Source organism: Cyprinus carpio, chromosome B3 (assembly GCF_018340385.1).
Source record: "Cyprinus carpio isolate SPL01 chromosome B3, ASM1834038v1, whole genome shotgun sequence".
Classification (NCBI taxonomy): Eukaryota; Metazoa; Chordata; class Actinopteri; order Cypriniformes; family Cyprinidae; genus Cyprinus; species Cyprinus carpio.
The window spans coordinates 43699288-43723928 of record NC_056599.1 but is presented as its reverse complement, the minus strand read 5'-3'; the positions used below and the strand labels follow the sequence as shown (position 1 = coordinate 43723928).

At 38.3% G+C, this 24641-nt stretch overlaps 1 protein-coding gene across 3 annotated transcripts in view; it reads left to right on the top strand.

Moving 5' to 3' along the window:
• The window catches only part of iqck (IQ motif containing K), a 131290-nt gene that overhangs the window by 96012 nt on the left and 10637 nt on the right, over positions 1 to 24641 (top strand). For 2 of the 3 annotated variants that reach the window (XM_042721044.1, XM_042721046.1), the window contains exons 3-6: positions 9195 to 9321; positions 10051 to 10103; positions 10211 to 10285; positions 11395 to 11479. In XM_042721044.1, the coding sequence (XP_042576978.1) occupies positions 9195 to 9321; positions 10051 to 10103; positions 10211 to 10285; positions 11395 to 11479 (340 nt within the window). Of the gene's footprint in view, positions 1 to 9194; positions 9322 to 10050; positions 10104 to 10210; positions 10286 to 11394; positions 11480 to 22767; positions 22884 to 24641 lie in introns of all 3 variants that reach the window. The other variant, XM_042721045.1, reaches the window with a different exon arrangement.

Here is a 24641-nt window from a genome sequence, read left to right as displayed (position 1 = left end):
ATAATGAGCTGCATAAATGAGCCTTTCAGTCAGCTGTGTGACTGAGAGGGATGAGTTACAATAAAGAATGTGAGGACAAAATAAATGTATATAATTTTATGTTTGTAGTTTATTTAGAATATATTTATTATCCCACAACATAATTTAATATTCACTTGTGAGTGCAGTTAAACGGTTTATTAGGAACAATCAAAGCTGACTTTCAAACTGATTTTTTTGCATCATTACTCCAGTCACACAATCCTTCAGAAATCCTTTTAACAATCTTATTTTCTACAAAAAAAAACCATTTATTGTTATTATTATCATTATTATTATTAATGTTGAAAAGAGCCGAGAATATTTTTTTTCAGGTTTTTTAGGGGGATAAATTGAAAGAACAGCATTGTTTGTTACATTTGTTACAGTTACATTTATTTGTTACATTTATATTATTTACATCAAGCTTTTGAATGGTAGTATTGTATATTGTTATTGAAACTTCATAATATTTCACTTGATTATACATTTAGTCAGGAATTATAGTTTGGAAAAAGTCTTTGGAAAAAGTCTAACTAGTAAAATGTTTACACGTTATGTGAAAACTAGTACAAGTATATAAATAAATAAAAAAAAGACTTACTCATGTTTATTGATCTCTGCTGAATAAAGTGCTTCATGTTCTTTTTTTTCTGAGGAAATCCAAATCTCAAATCCTCGACCACATCACAATCTTTTTGGGGTGAATTATGTCTTATTCCTCTCATCGCGAAGCAAACAGTAAAATAAAAAAAAACTTGAAGAACAATCTCGCTGCGTTGTCTTCTGTTTGTGTGGGCGTATTCAAGCTGTGCGCTTCAGTGAAACATTAGAATTTGAAAGCGCGCTCGGCGCGTGGGGCGTGGTCGCATTAGAAGATAATGAAGGGAGACGTGAAAAAACGGACATCGCGTTACTTTCATATGGCTTACTTTATCACAGAATATTTGTTTTTCGGCAGCACTTGTTTAGTTTAAAAGTACACATGTCAGGCTTTCTATAGATATATCTCTCATGTCTCTGTGTCGAGTATTCACTGAGTTACAGTTTATTTTAATGACGCGTTTGTAAATGAAGATAAGCGCAGACAAAGGCTGCAGACAGCACACCTTGTTTGTTATCTTTATTTTATAAGTGCACAAAGTTTGTTGGTGTTATTATGTCTGTATACAAAAAAAGTAGACCCTTTACAGATTTGATTGATGTATTGTTCTTATCTGTATGATCAAAACTGAATGTGTAATTTAAGTTCTTTTCGGTGTTATCAGGTGAAGAAGCCTCAAAATGCGTATCCGCGTTAGTTGACCTCAGAGGGTTAATTCTTATCTGTATGATCAAACCTGAATGTGTAATTTAAGTGTTACCTGTAAGAGATGGCTGAAGATCAATTTCCATTCATTTGCGATAAGGAGACCAGTACCTCCACCCCTCCCAGTCGTTCGTGCGCGGGGTGTGGGAAAAAAGTGAAAATTAATGGAGAGAGCTGCGGGAGTGGCAGTGGTCTTCAAGTGTTTGATCCAAGTCTCAGTTAGGGCCATGAGGTTGAGACCGGAATGAGTAGCAATAGATTAAATAAATTCTGCTTTGTTAACAGCAGACTGGCAGTTCCAAAACCAACTGGAATAGAGAGTAAAGTAGTAGAGGTCAGAGGGACAGGCTGAAGATTATTGGGATAGGCCTGCCTCCGACGTACAGTGCATGCTCTCCGAGAGTTAGTAGAAATAGTAGGAGATTTTAAAGCACATAGTGAGTACAATTGACCTAACTAAGTATTTGATAACAACTTGTACAAAAAGTAAAGAAAGGGGAGAAAATCATAATCAAGTGCCCTTTCGGTGTCCTTGCTCGGTGGAGTCGCGCAGGTAGAGTCGATGGTCTTTACACTATCGTCGGTCTTCACACAAGGAGGCTTCACACAAGGACTGCCGTGACCCCCGCTGCTGAGGTGAAACTAACCAATTTTATATTTTCCTGATTACTTGTTATTGAAGTCAACTGGCCACGCCTTACTATTTAGCAAACCGAAACTGGGGAGTCCCACGATAGGCAAATGCGAGAACAAACGCGACTTGAGCACGTATTTACCACGGTAAAACACAGTAATGTGGAAAAAAAGTTTCGAAAAATAGCAACGACAACCGCGCTGAAATCTCATGAGAAAAACAAGGCAAAACACTTATAAAATATTGTCCTTTTCTGTTGCTCGACTGCTTCTTCTAACAAATACTTCCAAAACGGGTAAATAAGTACTTTTACTGGCTTTGGGTACGCCTTTCTATTTAGCAAAACCCAAACTGGGGAGCCCCACGATAGGCAAACGCAAAGAACAAATGCAACTTGAGCACGTATTTAACATGGTAAAACACAGTAAGTGGAAAAAAGTTTCCTAGCAACGATTACCGCGCTGAGATCTAATGAGAAAAACGAGGCAAAAGCACTTACAAAAACTGCTGTCCTTTTCTGTTGCTCGACTGCTTCTAATATATGCCTAAGCAAATATTATTTTAATTAAATTAAAATAAAGATAGAAGTGCTCAACAGCTTTATTTTCATAAAGAAAAACTGAGCAAAATCATGTCCAAAAAATAACTAAATAAATAAATTTAATTAGAATAAATTACAATACATTTATATAACATAATTAAAATATACTAAATTAAAAATGAAAATAAAAGCACAACATTTAAATATACTAAATTAAAAATGATATTAAGTTTTTTATACAAATTTGGTTTTTTGTATATTTTGAGTTTTATCAATGAGTTTGCATGTCTCTTTTGTGTGTTAGCTTTTAATGAAGTGTTTGCCTTTAGGCTGAGGTTGTGTGCATGAACATCATGACAAACTACATTTCTGTGTGTCACTGTTGTTTAAAAACAATGAAAATATTTCCAGAATGTAAGTTTCAAATGCTGTGATGAGTTTTACCCGATGAATATAAATGTTAAAACTTCTTGCTTTAAATCTATTGATAATGTTAATATTCTAATAACAGAGATATCGATATACATATTATTCTGAGATGAATATAAATGTTAAATAAATTAAAAATATGTATATTTTCAGTTGCTTACTATTGACACAGATGTGACAATTTGGCTGGAAGTCGATATTTGCACTACAGGCATACACACTAAGAAGTGCTAGGTTCAAAGAAACCCAACGGCTGGAGTTATTTTGCAACCCATGGCTGGGTCGAATGGTCAGCAACCTTGGGTTTTTTTGAAATAACGGGTTGATTTATGCTAGTTAAGTTCTTTTTTACAGAAATATTTTATTTTTTTTTTTTTTTTTTATATTTTGGTTGGTTTTTGTTTTTTAAGTTTAGTTTTAGTATTCTTTTGTTTTGTAAAATACACTACAGAGCCACTGTGTTTACACGACACTTATTTTATTTTGGATGAATACATTTCCAGATACAGCATATTTTATTCAGTTTTTATTCCAGCATACAACATTTAAACCTGTTTAACAATTACTTTACAATAGGATTCGATTTATTGACAATAGTTACTTCATTAGGTATCATTAACTAACATTGTAAACATCTAACTTTTTTATTAATTGTTAATTTGTATTTTCATAAGAAATTAAAGAAAAAAACTGATAATTATTTTTAATAAACCATTATTTTCACACAAAAATGTAATTACTATGTACATTATAAAGTCATTTTACATTGTTTCCAAATTGTGAAGGCATTATTTCATTTTATTACAGCAGGAAAAAGTAATTTTCCTAGATGATAAAATGACCAACATAAATGTAATGAAGAATCACATCACCAAAGACATATGTTAATAATCCATCTATTAAAAGACAACAGATATCTGACAAGTGACAGAGTCTTACCTTTGATAAAGAATATCTCTTTGGGTTTGAGACTTTAAGTCTTTTTTAGACTTTAGCAACTTTACAGATCTTCTTTATGCACCAAGAGCTTGTAACACTCCAAATTGAAATCACACATCATATGACCCCTTTAAGCTGGACTGCGTTCAGCCCCAACAAAACGTTGCAAAACGTTTTTTTAAACGGAAACAGTGGTGTGTTGAACTCCCTGTTCTGATGACACGAGTTCAAAAAGCCATTCTTTGTGTTCTTTTTGAAGAATTTTCTGAGCCTGGTGAAATCGGTATCAATGCAAAATACTCTCGATGTTACAGTCATTGCCCTTGCCGTCCAGAACAAAAGAGAACATCCCAATCGAGTGAATTAAGGGATTTGTGGAAACTTTGGTTCCTAATTACTGTGATCCAACATTTGCCTCACATTTCAGGATGAAAAAAACAAACATTTCAGATGAAGGATAATCCCACTTCTTAGTGAAGGATAATCCACTTAGATGAAGGATAATCCACTTCATAGACATCACCAGACTCTTGGTCTTATGGTTTGAAATGCTTTTCCCCAGCCTTTAATGCAGCCAATTCCAACTGTTGCTTGTTTTTGGGGAGTTTTTTGTCTTTAGGTCTCCTCTTCAGCTGATGAAATTAATGTTCAATCAGATTTAAATCTGGAGATTGATTTGGGCAATCTAAGACTTTACATTTCTTTGCCCTGATAAAGTCCTTGACTGAACTGGCAGGGTGTTTTGGGTCATTGTCCTGATCTAATATGAACCGCTATCTATTGAGTTTGGTGGCATTTTCTTGAATATTGGTAGCCAAGATGATTTTGTACCCTTCCAAATTCACTCTGCTACTGCCATCATACATTAAGTCATCATTTAAATGAAGAGTTCCTGTTCTAGAGACAGCCATGCATGTCCATGCCATGACACCACCTCCACCAAGCTTTACAGATGAGGTTGTATGCTTAGGATCGTTTGTAGTTCCCTTTTTTTCTCCACACTTTTGCTTTCCAATCACTTAGATGAAGGTTAATCTTTGTCTCATCGGTCCATCAACTCAGTTCCAAAACTCTACTGGCTCACATTTGTGAAGAATCTTGCCTTTCTAGTTTTGGTGCTGATCAGAGGTTTGCATCTTGCTGTGCAGCTTCTGTAATTCTGTGTCAAATTCTCCTGCGGAGTGTAGATTCACAGAGCATCACCCCAGCTTTCTGGAGGTTGTTGGTGATTTTACAGACATGTATTTTAGGGTTCATTTTCACAGCTTTTATGATTTGTCTGTCATCAACTACTGTTGTTTTTCTCAGCCGATCAGGTCATTGTTGGTTGCTGATGTCGCCTGTAGTTTCCTACTCTTGATTTATCCATGCCCTTTGTTTTTCCTATAGATCTAATAGACTTCCTCTTTTCTTTTAGCATCCCAATTGCTTGTTTTTTTTTTCTCAGAGTCGGCTTCCTCGTCTTCATCCTGGTTTGTGTGTGTCATCATCCATTGCAAGACTTAGAATGCAGAAGCAATGGATATAACTGATAAGATATATTCCCTGCTTTTAATATCTGAAGAATTAATGCAACAGGACACAGCTGAACAATTAGAAAGACCTGTGAGGCAACTGTTTCAATACTTATGCTCACATCAGATAGGGAGATGAAACTCTAAAAGCGCTGATCTTCTTAGCTGGTAAAACATCTTTGTGTTGAATCACCCAATAATAAAATGTGACATCCTGTAGTTTTTGTCTCATATTCATCTTTTAATCATATTTACAGATTTCTTGACTTCACAGCAAACAGAACAATTTTTTGTCTTTACTGTTCCAATACTTATGGAGGGCACTGTATACACACACACATATTTTATTTACATATTTATTTATGTTCAGTTATTTCACATAAAAAGGACCTATGCATTGCCATTAAAGTGAAATTAATGAACCTAAACATGCGAGCCTCATAAAACTGGTCATTTTGGTCAAGAAATTTTTAGATGGCAGTTATTTTGCATCTGAAATGTAGTATACATACATGTACGTATGTTTATACAGTTAATACATCTCCAGTGAACTTGTCTTGTATTTTTAACTTTACATTTTCTGATGCAGTGTTATTCAGTGTACTTACCAGGTAAAGGTTGATCTGCATAGTTGTGGTCTGTTTTGGGTTGTAACCTCGTTCACTTCATCCGGTAGTAAGACTTCATGGGGTGGATTAGTGTAGTCGCCCCTAATGTCAACCCCAAAGGCAAGTCCTATTCCGGTCAAAAGCTGACTCCTGAGAAATAAGGTCTTTACCTCAGTTGTTCCAAACAAATCGGCGAGGTGTAGCACCGGATTTCAATCTCTTCCTTCCACTCATTGAGATTTAAACATCCTCAATTTATAAATGTATACTGCACACGAATCCCGCCTAATCAATCTCACCCATGCGTTCCTCAGTTCCTTTTGTGTCAGAAAATCGTGAAAACTGGCGTAAGGTTGTCGTTGCTTCGCTTTGCTTACTGGATATAGGAAGTGAGATAAAGGTCTATCTTAAAATTAAAACTAATTGAAACTATCTTAAAAATATATCTTATGGATAGTAGAATCAAAGTTTTAAATGCTAATACGGCTTGCCATAACTTTTGACTAATTTAGACTAATTATGACTTTTTCTACCCCATGTTTTGGTATTTTTTTGTCAACCCTGTTACCGAAACAAACGTTACTAGATGCTATAGTTTAATTAGAACTGTGAGATAGTTTTCACATATATGAGCAGCATTTTAGTCACTCTTTTCACTGGGATTGTTTCAACTTTATGATTTTTTAAAAATTTTTTTTATATTTGGATTTTTTTATTTTTATTTTTTTTCATTCAGATGACCAAGAACACAAGAACATCCTAATTTTGGAGGGTGATTTTTTTATTGATAGTCAACTTTAGACATGCTACTAACAGTAAGTAACTTTGCAACTACATGTTCATTTTTTCATTTTTCATTTTCATTTTCTTGAAGATTGCAAGCCTGGGGTGAGAGTCTGCAGTCACCTTGCTGCTCTTGTTTGTAAATGAGTGTACATGGATGCAGTATTGAAAATTTGGGGTGGGGAGGGGGTGGGTAAGTGTTTTATTGAGACTGATCATCCTGTCTGGTCAGGCTGGGAGAAACAACCAGCTAAAACCAGCTTGACCAATGGTCAGGCTGGGAGAAACAACCTTGTATTGCAACCAACAAAGTTGCTAACTTAGTTAGCAACTATGGTTTTGGGAAACGCATCCCAGGTTATAAACATCAACAATAGTAACAGTAACAATACCAACTATACTAACTAAAATTGTAACTGATGCTCATATGCCACTGAATGATACAGGCATCTAAAATTGTAACTGATGCTGGTGACCTTTAAACATATTTGCATTTTACACAGACCATCTTTAAAAACAGGGTGACACCTAATCTGTGTCATCCCTGTTACCCACATCAAAACCTGTTACTCTGAAAAGTTACAGGGCTGACAGTAACAGGTTTGACACTAATTAACTAATACTCAAGTTCCCTAAAGCACAGGATTTGAAAGGATATTACTTGTAGATACTGATTATATTAAATGTAAAATTATTGTTTAAATTTACATTTAAAGAAATGGTAACAGTATTGACATTGCATTAAAAGTCCTGCTGAAAAAGAAAATCATAGTGAGGGACAGGCCTGAAAACCTTTTATTGACTTTAATCTGATGTCAAATTTATGCAAGAATACATAGTATTGTTGTTTTTACATCGCAAATTTATTTGTTGTTAGGCTATATTAATTCTATGTTTGATTATTTCTTAGGGATGCAAAAAAAAGGCACTGATTTCGTACAATGACCCTGGAATTCTTCCAGTCAAATCTCATTTTAAGATATCTGCAATTAAACTGGCTGGGAATAAAAAAAAAAAAAAAAAAAAAAGGATATCTGGAAGTAACATTATTAATAGTTAAAGTTACTTGCAGCCCCACCTTTATTAACATTTTATTAACCAATTCTACCTCGGAAACTGTTGCCATCTGCCATTTTGTCCAAGATTGTGAAAGAATTAAATCGGTATGTTTGGGTCATTTAAAATGCTTTAAACATAAATAATTTATAAAACATGAAAACAAAAATGACCCAATGTATGCAGAGCTGTATCAGGAAGGTTTTTGCCCCCCAGTATAACCATCTGAACTCTTTCTATAATACAACACTCCCATCTTGTGGCCTGTTGCCTTGAGCACACCTGCTGTGACACGTCATCATTAATATCACATCACGTGGGCCAAGAGTACAGTACAGGTAACTTTATCACTCCAGATGGAATTCTGAGGTGTGTAAGTCTGATAAAGCAAGGAAGATGTTACGTTCATATTCCGGGATCATCTGCTTTCTTCATAACATGTATTGGATATAAACTTTGAAAATGACCTACATTAAGCGTTTTCGATCGTCCCGCTGTTTTTAGTGATTGAAAAGACGGTGCTGCATGTCTCGATTCCCAAAGACTCCCGTTTATTCACATATATCTGTGTTTCTTGTATTGAGAGGTGCAGTAAATAACTACCGTTGTTGTGGATTGTAGTAGATGGATTGAGGAAGATGGGGTGTGTGTGGTTGTGTTTGATGTGGGTGATTGTGGTTGTTTGATGTAGATGGTGGTGGGTTGGGTGTGTTTGATGAAGGTAAGTTTTGATGTCATGTGTTAAGAAAGCTCTTAAAAACTATTATTAAGGAAAACAAGGAGAAGATTTTCGTGAATCCGGTCAAAATGTCGTTACTACTGTCTTAGTTTACCGTCACTATGGTTACTGAAAACAAAGCTTGACGGGATGGGAGCTGTGCGGTGCTGCGTTAGGAACGGTGAGTGTAACACACACACACACACACACACACACACACACACACACACACACACACACACACACACACACACTGCTTTCTGTCGTGTTGTGTAGCGCTGTTCAGGTGAGAAAAAACACCGATCTCGAGCCAAAAATATTCTTCTTCCTGTTCTCTTTCTTGACGCATCGGCTAAATCATTCACAGTGAAAGCTGTGTCAGTATCAGTTAAATAATGCCATTAAATCCATGCGCGTTGTTATTGTGAGAGGGCTAATATTAAGAAAGACTACATGTTTTGTCCTGTTTTGCAGAGGAAGACATGAACGAGTCTTCACGTTTAACAGACTACCAGCTCTTCATCAGATGCTCTTCTCAAACAGAGTAAGTTAATCTGACTGCCAATATTTGAGATTCCTATTTATTTATTTGCTTGTTAGCTCTCTAAAGTGGTACCTGACCATCTTTCATCTCGGCTGAGACAGGTCTGCGGTGTCCCCGGGCCTGTGTGCAGGGCTCAGTCGGTGTTATTTGGAGGAGCGAGTGTTTCCGGTGCTGCTGCCTGGACTGGAGGCTCTGCTCGCAGAAGCGCAGAAGCACCGCTGCACGGAGGTCAGCTCTAGCAGTGATCTCAGCAGCAGTTCAGTAACATACATTAAGTGAAAATTCATAATGTGCTCTCTACTTTTATTTCCTGTTATATCACGTATACTTCGAATACTGTCAGATTTGAATGGTAGTGTGGCATAGTTTCTAAAAAAGTATTTATTCATCATGTTCTATCATGTATTTTATATCATTTCCTTTTATATAATGTACACTTTTACGACCATTCAAATGTTTAAATGGTATTCGGTCATAGTTAATGCATAAATGTTAAGCAGCACAACTTTAAACACTGATAATAATAATAATATTAAATGGTATTCGGTCATAGTTAATGCATAAATGTTAAGCAGCACAACTTCTGAAGGATCATGTGACACTGGAAACTGGAGAAATTATGCTGAAAATTCAGCATTGATTACAGAAATACGTTACGTTTTTTACTATATATTGCAATATAAAACAGTTATTTAAATAACAAATACTATTTCACAATGTTACTGTATTTTTTGAGCACAAAAACGGAGCAGAAGATGTTGAGCAGAAGAGACTTTTATAAAAAAAACATTTAAAAACCGTAATGTTTTTAAACTTTTGAAAGCTACTGTATAGACATTCCTTGTCGCCCAACTACATGATCTATACCAGGATTTTCCACTGATCAGAGACATATTTAATCTTGTAATATAACATCTTTTTCATTGTGTTTATTTCACATGTTCGATTGTCATCTAGAGGAAAAAGACGGCGTTTAATGGCTGTGACTTCCTCACTGAATGGCTATACAAGTGAGTAAGAGAAATGTGACCCTGTGTGTGTTGCCAACACTTTATTTCCTTGTGTGTGGTTAAATGTGTTTCAATATGTTCTTTTATTTTTCGCTCTTGTCCATCAGTAAAAACCCTCGGGCAGAGCGAACACCTACACATTTTCATTCAATCCCTTTCGTCCAGAACTGGCTTCTTGAACAGTAAGTAGATTGCCTAATAAACGTACTCTGCTGTCTCTCTCAGTTTTCATTTCAGCTCTGAATGTGATTTATTGGCATGACAGACACTACAGTCTAAATCAGTGGTTCTCAACCCGCGGCCCGCGGCCCGCATGCGGCCCGTCACAAATTCAAATGCGGTCCACCATGCTGAACACAATAATTAAAAAAAATAACTTTCAGTTTTACAATTCATTTTAGTTTTTACATTAATTAAAAAAAATGTACTAACGAAACATAAGCTATAGCCTAACGTTTTTATGTAAAAATTATTTAGTTTTTCATATATTATTTTCAGACATGAGCAGACCTACTCACATTACGTTTTCGCATTTAACGAACACATACAAGCGCGCACTTTGGCAGAATTCAATTCAAATAGTCATCAACAGCCATTAGTTTGGTAAAATTGAGCATCAGAATGTACAAATTTTGTTTTTAAGGGAGAAAAAAAAGAATGTGGGGAAAATGCCAGCAAATGAACACATACAAACAGGAATAGTCACAGTATCAGCAGTGAAGGAGAGTGCTGGATTTTCGGTTTGCCCCGCAACTCACTTTAAGAAGTTCAGGGCAAATAGAAACACCCATACTACGCAGCAATCATCCTTAATTGAAGAAATGTGGCAAAACAACCTCTCTGGAGAGAGAACCTCATATTATTAAATTTGAAAGTGCTTTCCATATTTGGATCATGGATCATCATGAAGTTACATTTGTGAATGCACATTTTCTGCAATGTTGCGCGTCAAGTAATGCTCCCGTGGGCATCTTACAGACTGCATCTTACAATCACAACTTCATTGTGCTGTTACTCCTTTCGAGCCGAATTTCACAAAATTGGTCAGCTCCCGACAGCATCATGTGGTTTATTTATGGTGAGTATAATTATTTATTTATTTCAATTAATGTAATCAATTAGATATTATAATATTTAGGCTATAATATTATAAATATGGTTGTTTTTTTTTGTTGGTGTAGTATGTTGTATGTTTGTTTTGTGTTGGTGAGACTTGCACTTGGACCATAGTGCGGCCATTTATGAAAAAAAGGTTGAGAACCACTGGGTCTAAATGCTCTCTCTCTGTCAGTCCCAGGCCGCACATCCCAGCGTCTCTGCTTCTAACAGACGAGCAAGCTGCAGTGTTGATCCAGGCTTTCTGGAGGGGATATAAGGTAAGGAAAGTACAAAAACTTGTCACTGAAAGAGCAGACCCAGAGATGTTATTGGCTGTCAGGGTACCATGCTCTTTTAGGGTCATAAAGGTTGAGAACCATTGCTCCAGTGGAACCACAAAAATAAAATACAAACTCATGACATACACCCTCATAATCAAACACACTGTACTTAGGGATGGGCGATATATCGCATGTGATTGTCACGCGCATTTTGTCAGTAAAGCCGGTTCCCTGATTAGCGCTAAATCACCATCACCTGCTTTCAGATGGAGCGGCATTTAATATACAGAGCCGTAGATCACTGACAAGCTACGCAATATCGCGTTCATTATCGAAGGCGATTCATTTGGGATGGTGAGGGATTTATTGGGTAGATTGTTAGTTTTCTGAGGATCTGTCTATTAAATGCCGCTCCATTTGAAAGCAGGTGATGGTGATTTAGCGGTAATCAGGGAAACGGCTTTACTGACGAAATGCGTGTGACAATTGCATGTGATATATCGCCCAGCCCTACTGTACGTATGTGGCACATGTGATAGAGAAAAAAGACATTTGAACCCATTATAATCAGCTTTGTCTCATTTCAAACCTGTGCCCTCCATAGGTCGCATTAGTCAGCCGCATACAATACAGAGGTTGTCTTATTTAAAAGAGGGTAACCAAAAAGTGAAGTAAAAAGCAAGGGCTTCAATTAGGCATGTGCCGATTACCGGTTTCAAGGTATACCGCGATTTGAAAATGTTGCTCTACTCCTGGGAGTTCTAGAGAGAGTATGCCGGGACGGGGTCCATCTACTGCTAGTAGCCCTGTTCTGGCTGGGCTGAGCGATTGCTCTACTCAGGCTGTGTGCAGTGTAGAGAGTAACACTGACCCCTCCTCCTCCTGTTGGTGCGAGCGAGCGGTCAGTCACATGTGTATAGGATGGTCTGGATACACTTCACATTCAGCGTTCCTTTCCGTCTCGCACACAGCTGCGTCCGCACAGCTTTCAAAAGTATACTAAGCTACAGATAAGCGCGGACTGATGAGCTTGACACATGCGCAGTACCTCGGGGTGCGCGGCTGTCCACGAGCTCTTGATGACGGAAATAAACTAAAGCCGACGGTGCGAGGACGGGCGAAGTATACTTTGGCCTTTACGCGATTGGTAACCGGCCGTTTTTTGCATTATTGCAACTCTCTGTTCTGGACTTGCACAAACTGCGTTGCAATGCAATCATTACCAAAATGTCATTTATGTGAAAATATGAAGTCTGTTAACGCCGGTTAACACAGGCCAGAGACACTAAAGACGGACGCACAGAGAAAAAAACTGTAGCAGGCAAATCACTCACTGTTCATGATGCACAAACTATTGGAAGAAAATCCTCAATATTGATTTGGGGGTTTATATGAATGTGTTTCTGAGGGGAGCTGACTGTTTTCTGAAAAGTTTACGTGGTATTTTCTTTTCATCTCGTCTCTGTATAGTTCATGTTAAAGTAGTGTTTCACTGCAGCCAGCTTTGTTTAAAGCGGTAACCAAGGAAACGCTGTATCTGGTCTGTATCTGCTGTTCCAGAGGCGCCACCTGCTGTCAGAGAGTGAATCTGCATCTCATTCAGAGCTTTTGCTGTTTGTTTCGTTCAGGCATGTAGTATAATTTCACAAAGCTTGTCAGAACATTCTGTTTTTGCTTCAAATTGGGTTATTATTAAATCAAATTATGTGTATTATTATTATTATATAACTAAATGATATGAAATGATATAAATGATATGTATATGAATTATATAACTTAAATTTAAATTATAAAACTGTAATTACAGATTTAGGTTAAATAAAGATGCCAGTGTTTATTTTTTTCTTTATAGGGAACAAATCAAAGAAAAAATAAACTAATTCTAGTTTCTAATATTCTGTATGTTGCTCAAAAACAAAATATATTTTGTCCAGCAGAAAAAAAGATTTTTTTTTTTACCCATTTATTTAAAAATAACACATTTCAGAGCTGTAACAACAATACTGTGATACCGTTGATATTTTTGCTTAAGGTTATCGTACCGTCAAAATCTCATACCGACCCATGCCTAGCTACAATGCCCCACAATTTATATACAGTAAAATTATCCAGCGATATAATTGCAAGAGAAAGCATTGAAATCAATTTTTTTCCTCCTATCCCTTATTTATAGGGTTTCCATAGTATAAAAGGATTTACTTTCCGAACATGGTATTCGGATTTGGGCAATATTTTGGATTTATTAGGAAGTTAATAGTTAATAGGAAACACTGATTTCTTGAGTCAGAACTACCCATACTATAGACTTTGGATTTATTAGGAAGTTAATAGGTGTGTTTGACAAAAAAAAGTGATAAAAATCGTGATTAAAAATCGAAAATTTGTGAATTGATTTTTAATTGAATCGTGACCCCTAGAACTGATATGAATCTTCCCACCCCTAGTAATTCTTGTAATAGCCTATCTTTTTTAACTTGAATGTAATTCTGAAATTAGGCAGCCTCAATGACGTATGTTTCTGACAAATGTGGCCTTTGGAGGGCATAGGCTTCGAAATGAGGCACAGCAACTGTCTACACTGCATGCAGTGCGGTGCAGCGCGATAACAATCACTGACATTATACATCTCACATATATCTGTACCAGCATTTGTTAAAAACTGTGCCAAATGTGTTTTCTTTGCCACTTCATAGTTTGCATCTAAACAACAACATCCATAGAAGTTTATAATAAATGAAGTCAGTACTGTACATCATAATCCAATTCATGGGAAACACGTGCAAAATGTTAGTCAAATATCTCATAGGCTAACATTAAAACATATGTCAGGTATCTCAATTCAGTATACAATGCAAAAAACGGTAACATTTCAAGGCTGTAATTTAAGTCTGCAGGACAGTAGCTCTCCAGGAGCAAGGTTGGTGATCCTTGGCATTTAGCATAGCTCTTCACTCAGATGTTTATTAACTCCAGTGGATAGATGCAGCCGGTGACTGTGAAACAGCCTTGACAATGTTTGCTGCATTATCTGTGGTGATACGCACCTGTCGGCCCTTGCTAAGGCCCCAAGATGCGAGTGCATCCTCCAGACCCAGGCAGAGTATATTGGCAGTATGGTCATCCGGAAAATATGACGTCTGCAGGCATCTACTTTGAAGAGGCCCCTCCTCGTTGATGTAGTGAATAGTGAGGGCTCATGTATGGCTCAGATCTGCGGCTGGACAATATTTACATTTACATTTACATTTAATCATTTAGCAGACGCATTTTATCCAAAGCGACTTACAAATGAGAACAGTAGAAACAATCAGATCAACGAGAACAACAACGGTATACAAGTGCTATGACAAGTCTCAGTTAGTCTAGTGCAGAACACGTAGCCAGGGGTTTTTTTTTTTTTTTTTTATTTGTCAGTGACCATATGTCAGTGGTAGTGGCACAGTTCCATGGCACGCTTCATAAAGCTGAAGCAGTGCGGTTTGGGAAAATTATTTTTCATTATGGAGGTCCCAGTTTATAGGACTACAGTAAGTCACCGCGCACAGAAACGTTAACTTTACTAGTACACAAGCATGTACTACAACAGGTTAGCTGATTTTGTTATTTTATTGTTTGTTTGCTAAATGTTAACCTTACCCAGTCATAGCCCAGCTGTCTTCATGAGTAGTTTTGGATGAGGAATCATGTGTTGGGCATGGTGAAGGAGGCTCTGTGGCAGGAGGACACTGAGAGGATGACTACTTCGGCTTGGTTTTCTTGTAGTCCAAGATGAGGCAAGTTTCTGCTCTTAAGTTTAATCTACGTACGTGCAGATTGTGAGAAATAGTGCAGACTGGACGAAGGTGATTATCAAATGGAGTATAGTTTGAAAGTCTGCACATTCGGCTGAACGTATGCTGGCTAACCGCTTCAGACAAGCGCGCCAGTAGCACTTTAAACGACAAAAACACACACAATTATCAAAATGCACGGTTTTGGCGAGTGATTTTGTAAACAAGGCCTTAAATGAGTTATAAAGTCCAAAATAATCGTGAAGAGTTGGGAGAAAACCAGATATGTGTCAGATATGCATCATGCACGTCAGATTTTAAAGAGACAGCGTTGCTTTTAAAGTGAAACTTGCTGAAGTCTGTCATTGATGGAAATCACTGAACAGTAAAAGAGAAATCACTCCACTGTTCTAGTTGTTGATTAACTTTTGTAGCTTGAACAAATATTAATCTATATAGTTTATGCATATTCAATTTATAGTTTATGTGAAGATTGTTTTACATTCACTTTAATTAGAAGTTGTTATATTTTTCAGAACCTAGATAAATGTTAAAAAATAACACTTTTCAATTAGCCTATACTGAAATTTTGAATGGCTATAATTAATGGCTAAAATTGAGAGGAAGATGCGTTTAATAGAGACATCATCAGCAGTATTATCAAAAATTGGTGAGACTTGGTAAAGAGATGTCATTAAATATGTATTTAAAATATAACATTGTTATGTTGTTTCTAAATTCATTTGAAGGTTCAGTGTAAAATTATGACAATATATTAATAATGAATTAGTCAAGATTAATTTATTTTTATTTTTTTGACAGACAACACAAATGTTAACCTTTCATAGACGTTGCTGTTGGTAATATTAATTTTACTGCTGTATATGCATTTAATTTTAATTAATTATTTTGTAGACCCCTCATAAAGAGATTGGTATGCCCCCTAACCCCCTTGGCCCCCTTCAAATTTTCAATTCGATAATCTGGCCCTCAAATGAAACTAATTAAATATCCCTGCTCTATAGTATTGAGGCAATTAGGTGGGTGCCTAAATGGTTTCAAACTTGATACCCAGCCCTAGCTTAGGGGTATCATATCCTTTGCTATAAAGTAAGACGCTGCTCATGTTATATCCTTGCTTCTCTTGGATCGCTTTTCATAAAGATTAATGGCTATGAAGGGTGACACAATCAATTCCTGCTTTGGTACAGCCCTGCTATGAGTGCTACTTGTTGACAGAGAAATATTAGCCTGCATTTTCATACTTTCAGTGTGGTCGCTGGGATGGTAATTTGTTGTGTTGTCAGTCTTGGATGTCACCAATTTCGGACATTTTCAAGATCGCTTTAATCTGCGCCTGGTCGCTTTTAAAATAGACAAACCACTTCCATATAACTGCAGTCATGGTACATTTTTTTGGACTATTTTCTCATATTTGGAGGATAGCACAAGGTTAATTTCACTTCCACTTTTACTTTCCTCACCGGTTACACTTATTTTTGTTTCCTCGTGTTGACTAATAACTTACAGTGTGCAGTAGGAATAGGTGTGTACTTTAAGCCAACAGCTGCAGTGCGTATCCGTGTCATCAGCATAAATTTTATCACGACCCAATTTTAAATCGTTTTATTACTGTTTGAGCAGAAAAAAAAAGATCTGCAAGGTTGCAATGCTCGAAGTCTACTCTAAAAGGAGATATACCCCTTCATTTATGCTTGCAAAGGTTCTGCTTGATCCTCTTGTTTGTAAACATTCTCAGGGTCTGAATCAGACTTGATTTGGTATGTCAAAATTGACGGCATTGTTAATATTTACATCTGAGCAGATTAAACTTGTGGTTATAGTAAAGTGTGTGACATTTCTGGAGCGGTTTGCCAATCACAGCACGCTGGGCCAGCTAACCAATCAAACAATTTAGAAGGAGGGGTTTCATCAAAACAGGAACTTAACTGTCATGAGTCCGGACCCGGGGTTCCTCCTTCTCACCACCAGAGGGCGCCACTTCCATTCTCCCGGACTCATTACCGTCACTCTGCACACCTGGTTTTACTCGACACACCTGGTTCACCCACTCACATGCACACACCTGGTGCCTATTGTCACGGACTATATAGTTTTGTCTGACCCCCACCACTCTGCCTGGCTGTATTGTTTATTATTAATTGTTATTTGTTAAGTGCTCATGGTATTGTGTTTTGGATTTCTACCGTGTCTGCTCTTGTCCCCGTGATCGGTTTCTGTTTTGTTCTGCCTTGTTGGCTTTTTATTTATTAAAAAGTAAGTTTTCCCCTGCGTTTGGACCCAGACCCTGTTTCTTCCACGGCGCGCTCTACCGCGCCGTGACAGAATACAGCCAGCAGTTATGGGTTCAGCAGGGAGGTTCCTCAATGTCCGCCAGGGAGAGCGAAGCATCGAGGATTATGCCTGGGACTTCGTCGGGGCGGCTCGGTTTTCGGCAACAGAGAAGACCTGTCTTATGGTCTTCTTTTGGGGAGGACTGGCCGAGCCCTTTAAAACATTCATGCCATACTGGCACCCCGACGAGACGCTGGAGGACTACATTAACCTGGCTCTGCAGCTGAGTGCTCAGCCGTCAGGGTGGGGGGGCCGACCCAGGAAGTTCCCTGCGAGTCGGCGGGGCCTCGCTTCCGGCTTTCACGAAGCGGCCGAGCCCGCAGATGTTCCCTGCGAGGCAGCGGGGCTCGCCTCCGGCTTTCACGAACAGCGACCAAGCCCGCAGATGTTCCCTGCGAGGCGGCGGGTGCCGCTCACGACTCTCCCGAAGTCCCCGAGGCGGGCGGGCGTCCGCTCACGCGACTCTCCCGAAGTCCCCGAGGCGGCGGTCCCCGAGGCGGCGGGCGCCACTCACGACTCTCACGAGTCTCCCGAAGTCCTCGAGGCGGCGGGCGCCTCTCACGACTCTCACGAGTCCCCCCAGGTGGCGGCGGGTGCCGCTCACGACTCTCCCGAAGTCCCCGAGGCGGCGGTGGCCGTTCACGACTCTCCTGAAGTCCCCGAGGCGGCGTCCCCTGAGGCGGCGGACGCCGCCACTCACAACACTCCCGAGTCTCCCGAAGTCCCCGAGGCGGCGGCGGGTGTTGCGCGGGCGCCACGCAGAGGCGGCAGTGGCCGCTCGGAAAGAGCCAGAGGCGAAGGTGTCCGCTCACGATCTCCGGTTTTGCCCTGGGTTCCCACTCCACCGGCTCTGCCTCAGTCCACCTGGTCTCCCTCCAGCACACGGACCTCTCCTCTGGGTGGGGGGCCGCTGGAACGTCTGGAATCCGTTCCTTAGAGGGGGGGTCCTGTCATGAGTCCGGACCCGGGGTTCCTCCTTCTCACCACCAGAGGGGCGCCACTTCCATTCTCCCGGACTCATTACCGTCACTCTGCACACCTGGTTTACTCGACACACCTGTTTTCACCCACTCACACGCACACACCTGGTGCCTATGTCACGGACTATATAGTTTTGTCTCACCCACCACTCTGCCTGGCTGTATTGTTTATTATTAATGGTTATTTGTTAAGTGCTCATGGTTTTGGATTTCTACCGTGTCTGCTCTTGTCCCCGTGATCGGTTTCTGTTTTGTTTCTGCCTTGTTGGCTTTTTATTTATTAAAAAGTAAGTTTTCCCCTGCGTTTGGACCCAGACCCTGTTTCTTCCACGTCGCGCTCTACCGCGCCGTGACACTTAACAGGGCGTTTGAGACAGACTGGGAAGAGAGGTGCTGCAAAAAATATAAAATATGTGAAAATCATTTGTTTTTGGAACAATCAAGCAAGAAAACCTATTCTAGTACGCCGCCAAAATCAATCAAGACTTTGTAAATAGACATAATAGATCCCTACAAATGAAGATCAGTGCAATCTGGTGGAAAGAAATAAAATAATCTGTAAATACCATGATGTAGCCACTAGATGGGGGTTGTCAAAGTCAAAGACAGTGGGCCTCCCTTTTGACACAACATACACAACGTGCCTTCCTCAAGTCCTATCAATCATGCTATTATGCAAAACATTCCAAAGACTACAATCACCAAAAAGCTTTGTTTTGGGAAACATAATGCAGACAAGTCCAAAATTATATAATTATCAAGCAGGATCAACCAATGAGTCATATATATATAACGAGGCAATAAAACATCCTTCAAAGACAGCATGTTTACATGACAATAGCCGCGTTTCCACTGTCGGGCCAAAAGCGGGCGTGCTAATGCGTGCCAGGGCCAGTCGTGTTTCCACTGTCACTTCCGGGGCTTGATCGTGCCTCGTCGGGGCTTCCCCGGGGCCAACGGCCCGGGTTTTTTGGCCAACGAAAACCTTGGGCCAAAGCGGGCCAGCTGGGGCTAGAGAAAATGAACAAAGGCGGAGTTTCTCCATTTCTGGAGAGCGTCAGCGCAGCGGATCATTTCAGAAAGCTAATAGCTCTAACACCAGCATTAAATTTTTTTTAAAAATAAGTTGAGCTCAAAACTCACTTTCAGTCAGCAGCGAGTGTTTGAAATAACTCGATCCAATCCGATGTGGACTATAATCACCATAAAAGGCAGAAATATTTATAAGCGATGCAAAAGACTGCACGCTAGGTATTAACGTTACCATAGTAAACATGGTAAATACGACCACTTGTAGAAATCAGACGTCAGCTTCTTATTCTCTATCACAATCATGTATTTATTTATTAACATATTTTATCTGTCATAAGTCTCGTCTCGAGAGTTTAGCTCCAGGTAGCCTATGTCATAAAAATATAATAATGGCTTTTGTTTGGGAGCTTTTATAAAAATATAGAAATTATCATTCTTTCTAAATGTGATGTGACTACAAATAAACAGAAACAGTCTCAATTGAATAAGCAGGCTATTTTCATAATGCTTTAGCATTAAAAATAAATAAATGAAATAGAAATACACTTATTTCTGTGACAAATTTTCAAGCCTGATAAATTAATTCATTATGCATGTATCACTTTAAGTAAAACATAGATGCTTTTGAATTAAATATTTAACAAAGCATGCAAACAAAAGACCACTGTTATCATGTTCATTTTGTGATTGCGCTAGTTCCAGTGACTTATTTCTTATTAGTTTTCTGATAACTTCTCTTTGTTGGTGATGGGGTTGCATGACGTTTTTCCTGAGAGGCGTGTAAAGAGCGGGTTTTAGTGAAGCGGAGCTTTTGGCCCGACTGTGGAAACGCAGCGCTTATTTTGGCCTCGTGCTACTGGTCCGAGGCTATTAGCCCCGCCCGGCCCGTTTTAAGCCCTGGCTCACACTGGCCCGACAGTGGAAAAGCGGCTAATGATGTAGTCAAAAAATGAAAAGTTTTTCCCTTGTGTTTTTAAAAAAGTTCACGTATACATGACAACATTTTCAAAACGATTTGCATTTACACATATCCGTGAAAACGGTATTACGTATTATAGGCCAGTAGTTGGTGCTGTCACCTTGTCATTAAACAGTACCTGTTGCCATGTGTATATGATGTGTCTCCGCTGTTGGTTGTAATATTGGTGAAGTAAATCCACAATTTGCCCAAGAAGCATTAGCAAACTCTTGAGCAGCAACAACAGTACCATGTAGGGATGTAACAATTAACCGTGAGCTGGTTGAAAATCGATAAATATGTGACAATTCAAATTGGTTGAGATGCTAAACAAATCATGATTCAGTTAGGGGTAGGAGTTTATATGAATGTATGTCTGAGGGGAACTTAGTTAGGAAATAGTGGTTCTGTGTCTTATTCAGCTTGTCCACTGTTTCCGTTTCATGCTGATATTCTTTATGTATAGTTTCACAAAACTGAAGTCAAACCATTCTGTTTCTGCTTCAAATTTAATCTAATTTTGATTAAAAACTGCTCATGTTGCATGTATTCTGCATCTTTGTTAGGATCATAATTAAGTGGTCAGTGGTTGCCTATTAATTTTAAATGGAAAGAGCACAGACAAAGCCTTGTTTTGTTTATATGAAGAGATTTATTTTATTTGTGTTACTTATTTGCATACTTAAATCTCATTTTGTTAAAAAAAAATTGTGAATCAAAATCTAATCGTGAATCGAATCGAATTGTGAGCTGAGTGAATCGTTACATCCCTAATACCTTGTACTCCACCATTGTTGTGTATGTTTGTTTGTGCTTGACGTCACCGTTTTCAAAGATCCCCGTTTTGGGTGTTTACACAGAAACGACAACGGTGGTGTGTTCAAAAACTTGCACTTTGAAACCCGTTTTCAAAAATATGCTTTTTCATTCCCCAAAATGCTGTTGTCGTGTAAATGAACAGGCAAAATATGGAGACAGATGAGTCTCAAATATAATTCACGCAAAAAACACGATTCCAACATGCGTAAACAATTTCACATGCATGAAACCTAATTCACGTACACCACAAAAAAATTTCACGTTGCGTGAAAAAAAAATTTATATTTACAAAAAGCAATTCACATGCGCAAAACACAATTCCGTAGATATACAACTGTGCACAAAAACCTTTTGAATGTTTTAAAATGTACGAGTGGTCTGAATGTAACAAATCGTAATTTACTACGAATCCACTCGGATTTGTGTGTGTGTGTTTTTTGAGACTTTCCTGGCAGAGCTCTCTTCCCCACGTGGGTCTGTCGTACTCTTTAGCCAATCAGATGCGAGCTTACCATTCAACCAATCATATCATAAGCCACCGAGAGTGCATTCCGAAGCTCGCAGGCATTTGGGGAGACGTCAAGAGAGAAGCCCATAGAAGCCCTGGCGTTACCATTTTAAAATACTATACAAAATAATTAATCAGAATACTTACTCCTGCTCACTCAGCCAAAGAACTCCCCGCTCAAGCTCGCCGTCTCTGCAAGATTAACGATGGCAGTTTGCACGCACAGCTACTAGAAGATTTTACATCTGTCAGACAGGTTGCTGACGTCATCAAGCTTAGTTTGAGTCTGCGCGTCAGAAACGGAAGTTCTAAAATCGCTAAAAATGGGCTTCACTTGTCTCAATTGAGTTCCAATTGGGTCGCTGTGTCCCATTTCTTTTACTGTCTATGGGATTTACTGATGTGTAAAGGCTTAATTTCCGTTCTAATTAATCCATATTGCGCAAAAGGTGCGCAGAATCGTGCTCCTTGAATGCACTCTCAGTGGCTTATATGATTGATTGGTCTGAATGGTAAGCTCGCATCTGATTGACTAAAGAGTACGACAGACCCACGTGGGAAGAGAGCTCTGCCAGGGAAAGTCTCAAAAACACACACACACAAATCCGAGTGGATTCGTAGTAAATGACGATTTGTTATGTAAATTATTAATGTCTATGCAAAAGCACCGGTCCTTTTGGTGCACTCAGTGTCCCAATTCACTCACTCGTTTTCATTTTCATTTCAAAACAGCATGCTGAGGACATCTACTGGTTGTGTAAATGCAACAAGAACAGGAGGCCTGAATAAGTCTTGACCTGTAGAGTAGTAATAAAGTAGTAGAGTAGTGAATGCTAAATTATGTCAACATATTGTTTTTTCAGGTGCGTGTGCGTCCAGATGTCCAAGAGTTAAGGCAGTGGCAGAGAGAACTGCGGGAAGAAAATTGTGACATCAGCAAAACAGTTCAAGACTTCTGGGGCACGTCAGGAGAACAGAGGTCAAAAAACAGCGCCCTAAATGCTCTCTCTGAAAATCCTTTCCACAACAAAATTACTGAAAAAAATATGATACAATTAAGTTGTATTTGCTTACAATATTAAATATTTGAACTTGACTAATTTCGTTATTTGAACTTAAGCTTAAAGGGATAGTTCACCCAAAAATAAAAATTCTGTCATCATTTACTCACCCTCATGTCGTTCCAAACCTGTATGAGTTGCTTTCTTATGTTGAACATAGAAGATATTTGGAAGATTGCTGGTAATCAAACAGTTAGTGGCTCCCATTGTCTTCCATAGTAGGAAGAGGCTATACGGAACTCCATCAGCGTGACCAGTGTCTGAAGCATGTGTTTAAACTAGGGCTGTCAGGCGATTAAATTTTTTTATCTAATTAATTACATGATGTGTTGATGAATTCATTGAACTAATTGCAAAATAAACTTGACTGTGAAAATACCCACAAAAGATTATTTAAATCTATTTTTGTGTTAAATGAGAAAGTATAAAGTAGACATTACAAATTGTAGCTTTAGAAAGAACATTTTTATTTGATTCAACATAAAATTTATAACACAAACATTTAAGCTACAACAGCCTAACATAAATTATCTTCTTTTATATTCCATAGTTTGAGAAACATCTCTGTATATTATGTTCATACCATGAAAGTCATTGGTAACCAAAACATCTTTGCAACCAAGTCTTCAAAATACCTTCTTTTATGTTTCACAAAAGAAAGGTTTGAAACGACATGAGGGTGAGTAAATGATGACAGAATTAAAATTTTTCGGGTGAACAAGGCCTATCCCTTTAATGTTTTCATGTTTATTATAATTAATTTATTTGTTTTATGAAATTATATTCTAAATAAGAAACTGCCAGCAGGTGGCGGTAAATGTGTTCAAATGTGAATAATTGGTTCACACAATTCATTCAAAACTCGAGGATGCACAACAATTCTGCTTTGGCTTCAAAGGTAAATTGTTCTCTGCAAAATTGAGCAAAAACACATAATATTAAATTTAAACTATAACACAATATCAACTTTTTTTTTACTAAACTGTTGTAAAAAAAAAAATCACATTTAAACTCGTATATTCTGGACAAATTCATCTCTTGTGTAATACTGCTTTCCCTGATCGTGTGATATCATTTGATATAAATATGTGATTAAAACTCAAATGGGCATTTTTTGCACTAATATCTTGAATTTTAGGGCATAACTGCAGTTATGGAGTTGTTGCCCTGCATAATATTTGTCTACAACGAACTATATAAAATGTAAGATGATGTACTGGTCTGGGGGCGGGGCCAGTGCGTTAACTGCGTTAAAATATTTTAACTGCATTATTTTTACAACTAATTAATTAAGTTAACGTTTTAAACTGACTGCCCTTCTTTAAATGTGACAATGTTATGGGCCAACAACAGTCCGTGATGGTACTACCTGTGCAACCGTCACTATAAAAGGGTACCTGTACAGTAGTATGTCATTAACTTCTTTAGCCTTGTTCAAACTGTCGGTCCTAATCTGATTTTTGTTCATATCCGATTGGAATCAGATCTAAATGATTAACTGTCCACACTCTGTATCGCAACTGTTCAATTCCAATTTTTGTGTCCATGGTGCTCTTTCATTTTTCTCATTATCTACATTTACATTTAGTCATTTAGCAGACGCTTTTATCCAAAGCGACTTACAAATGAGGACAATGGAAGCAATTAAAATCAACAAAAGAGCAATGATATGCAAG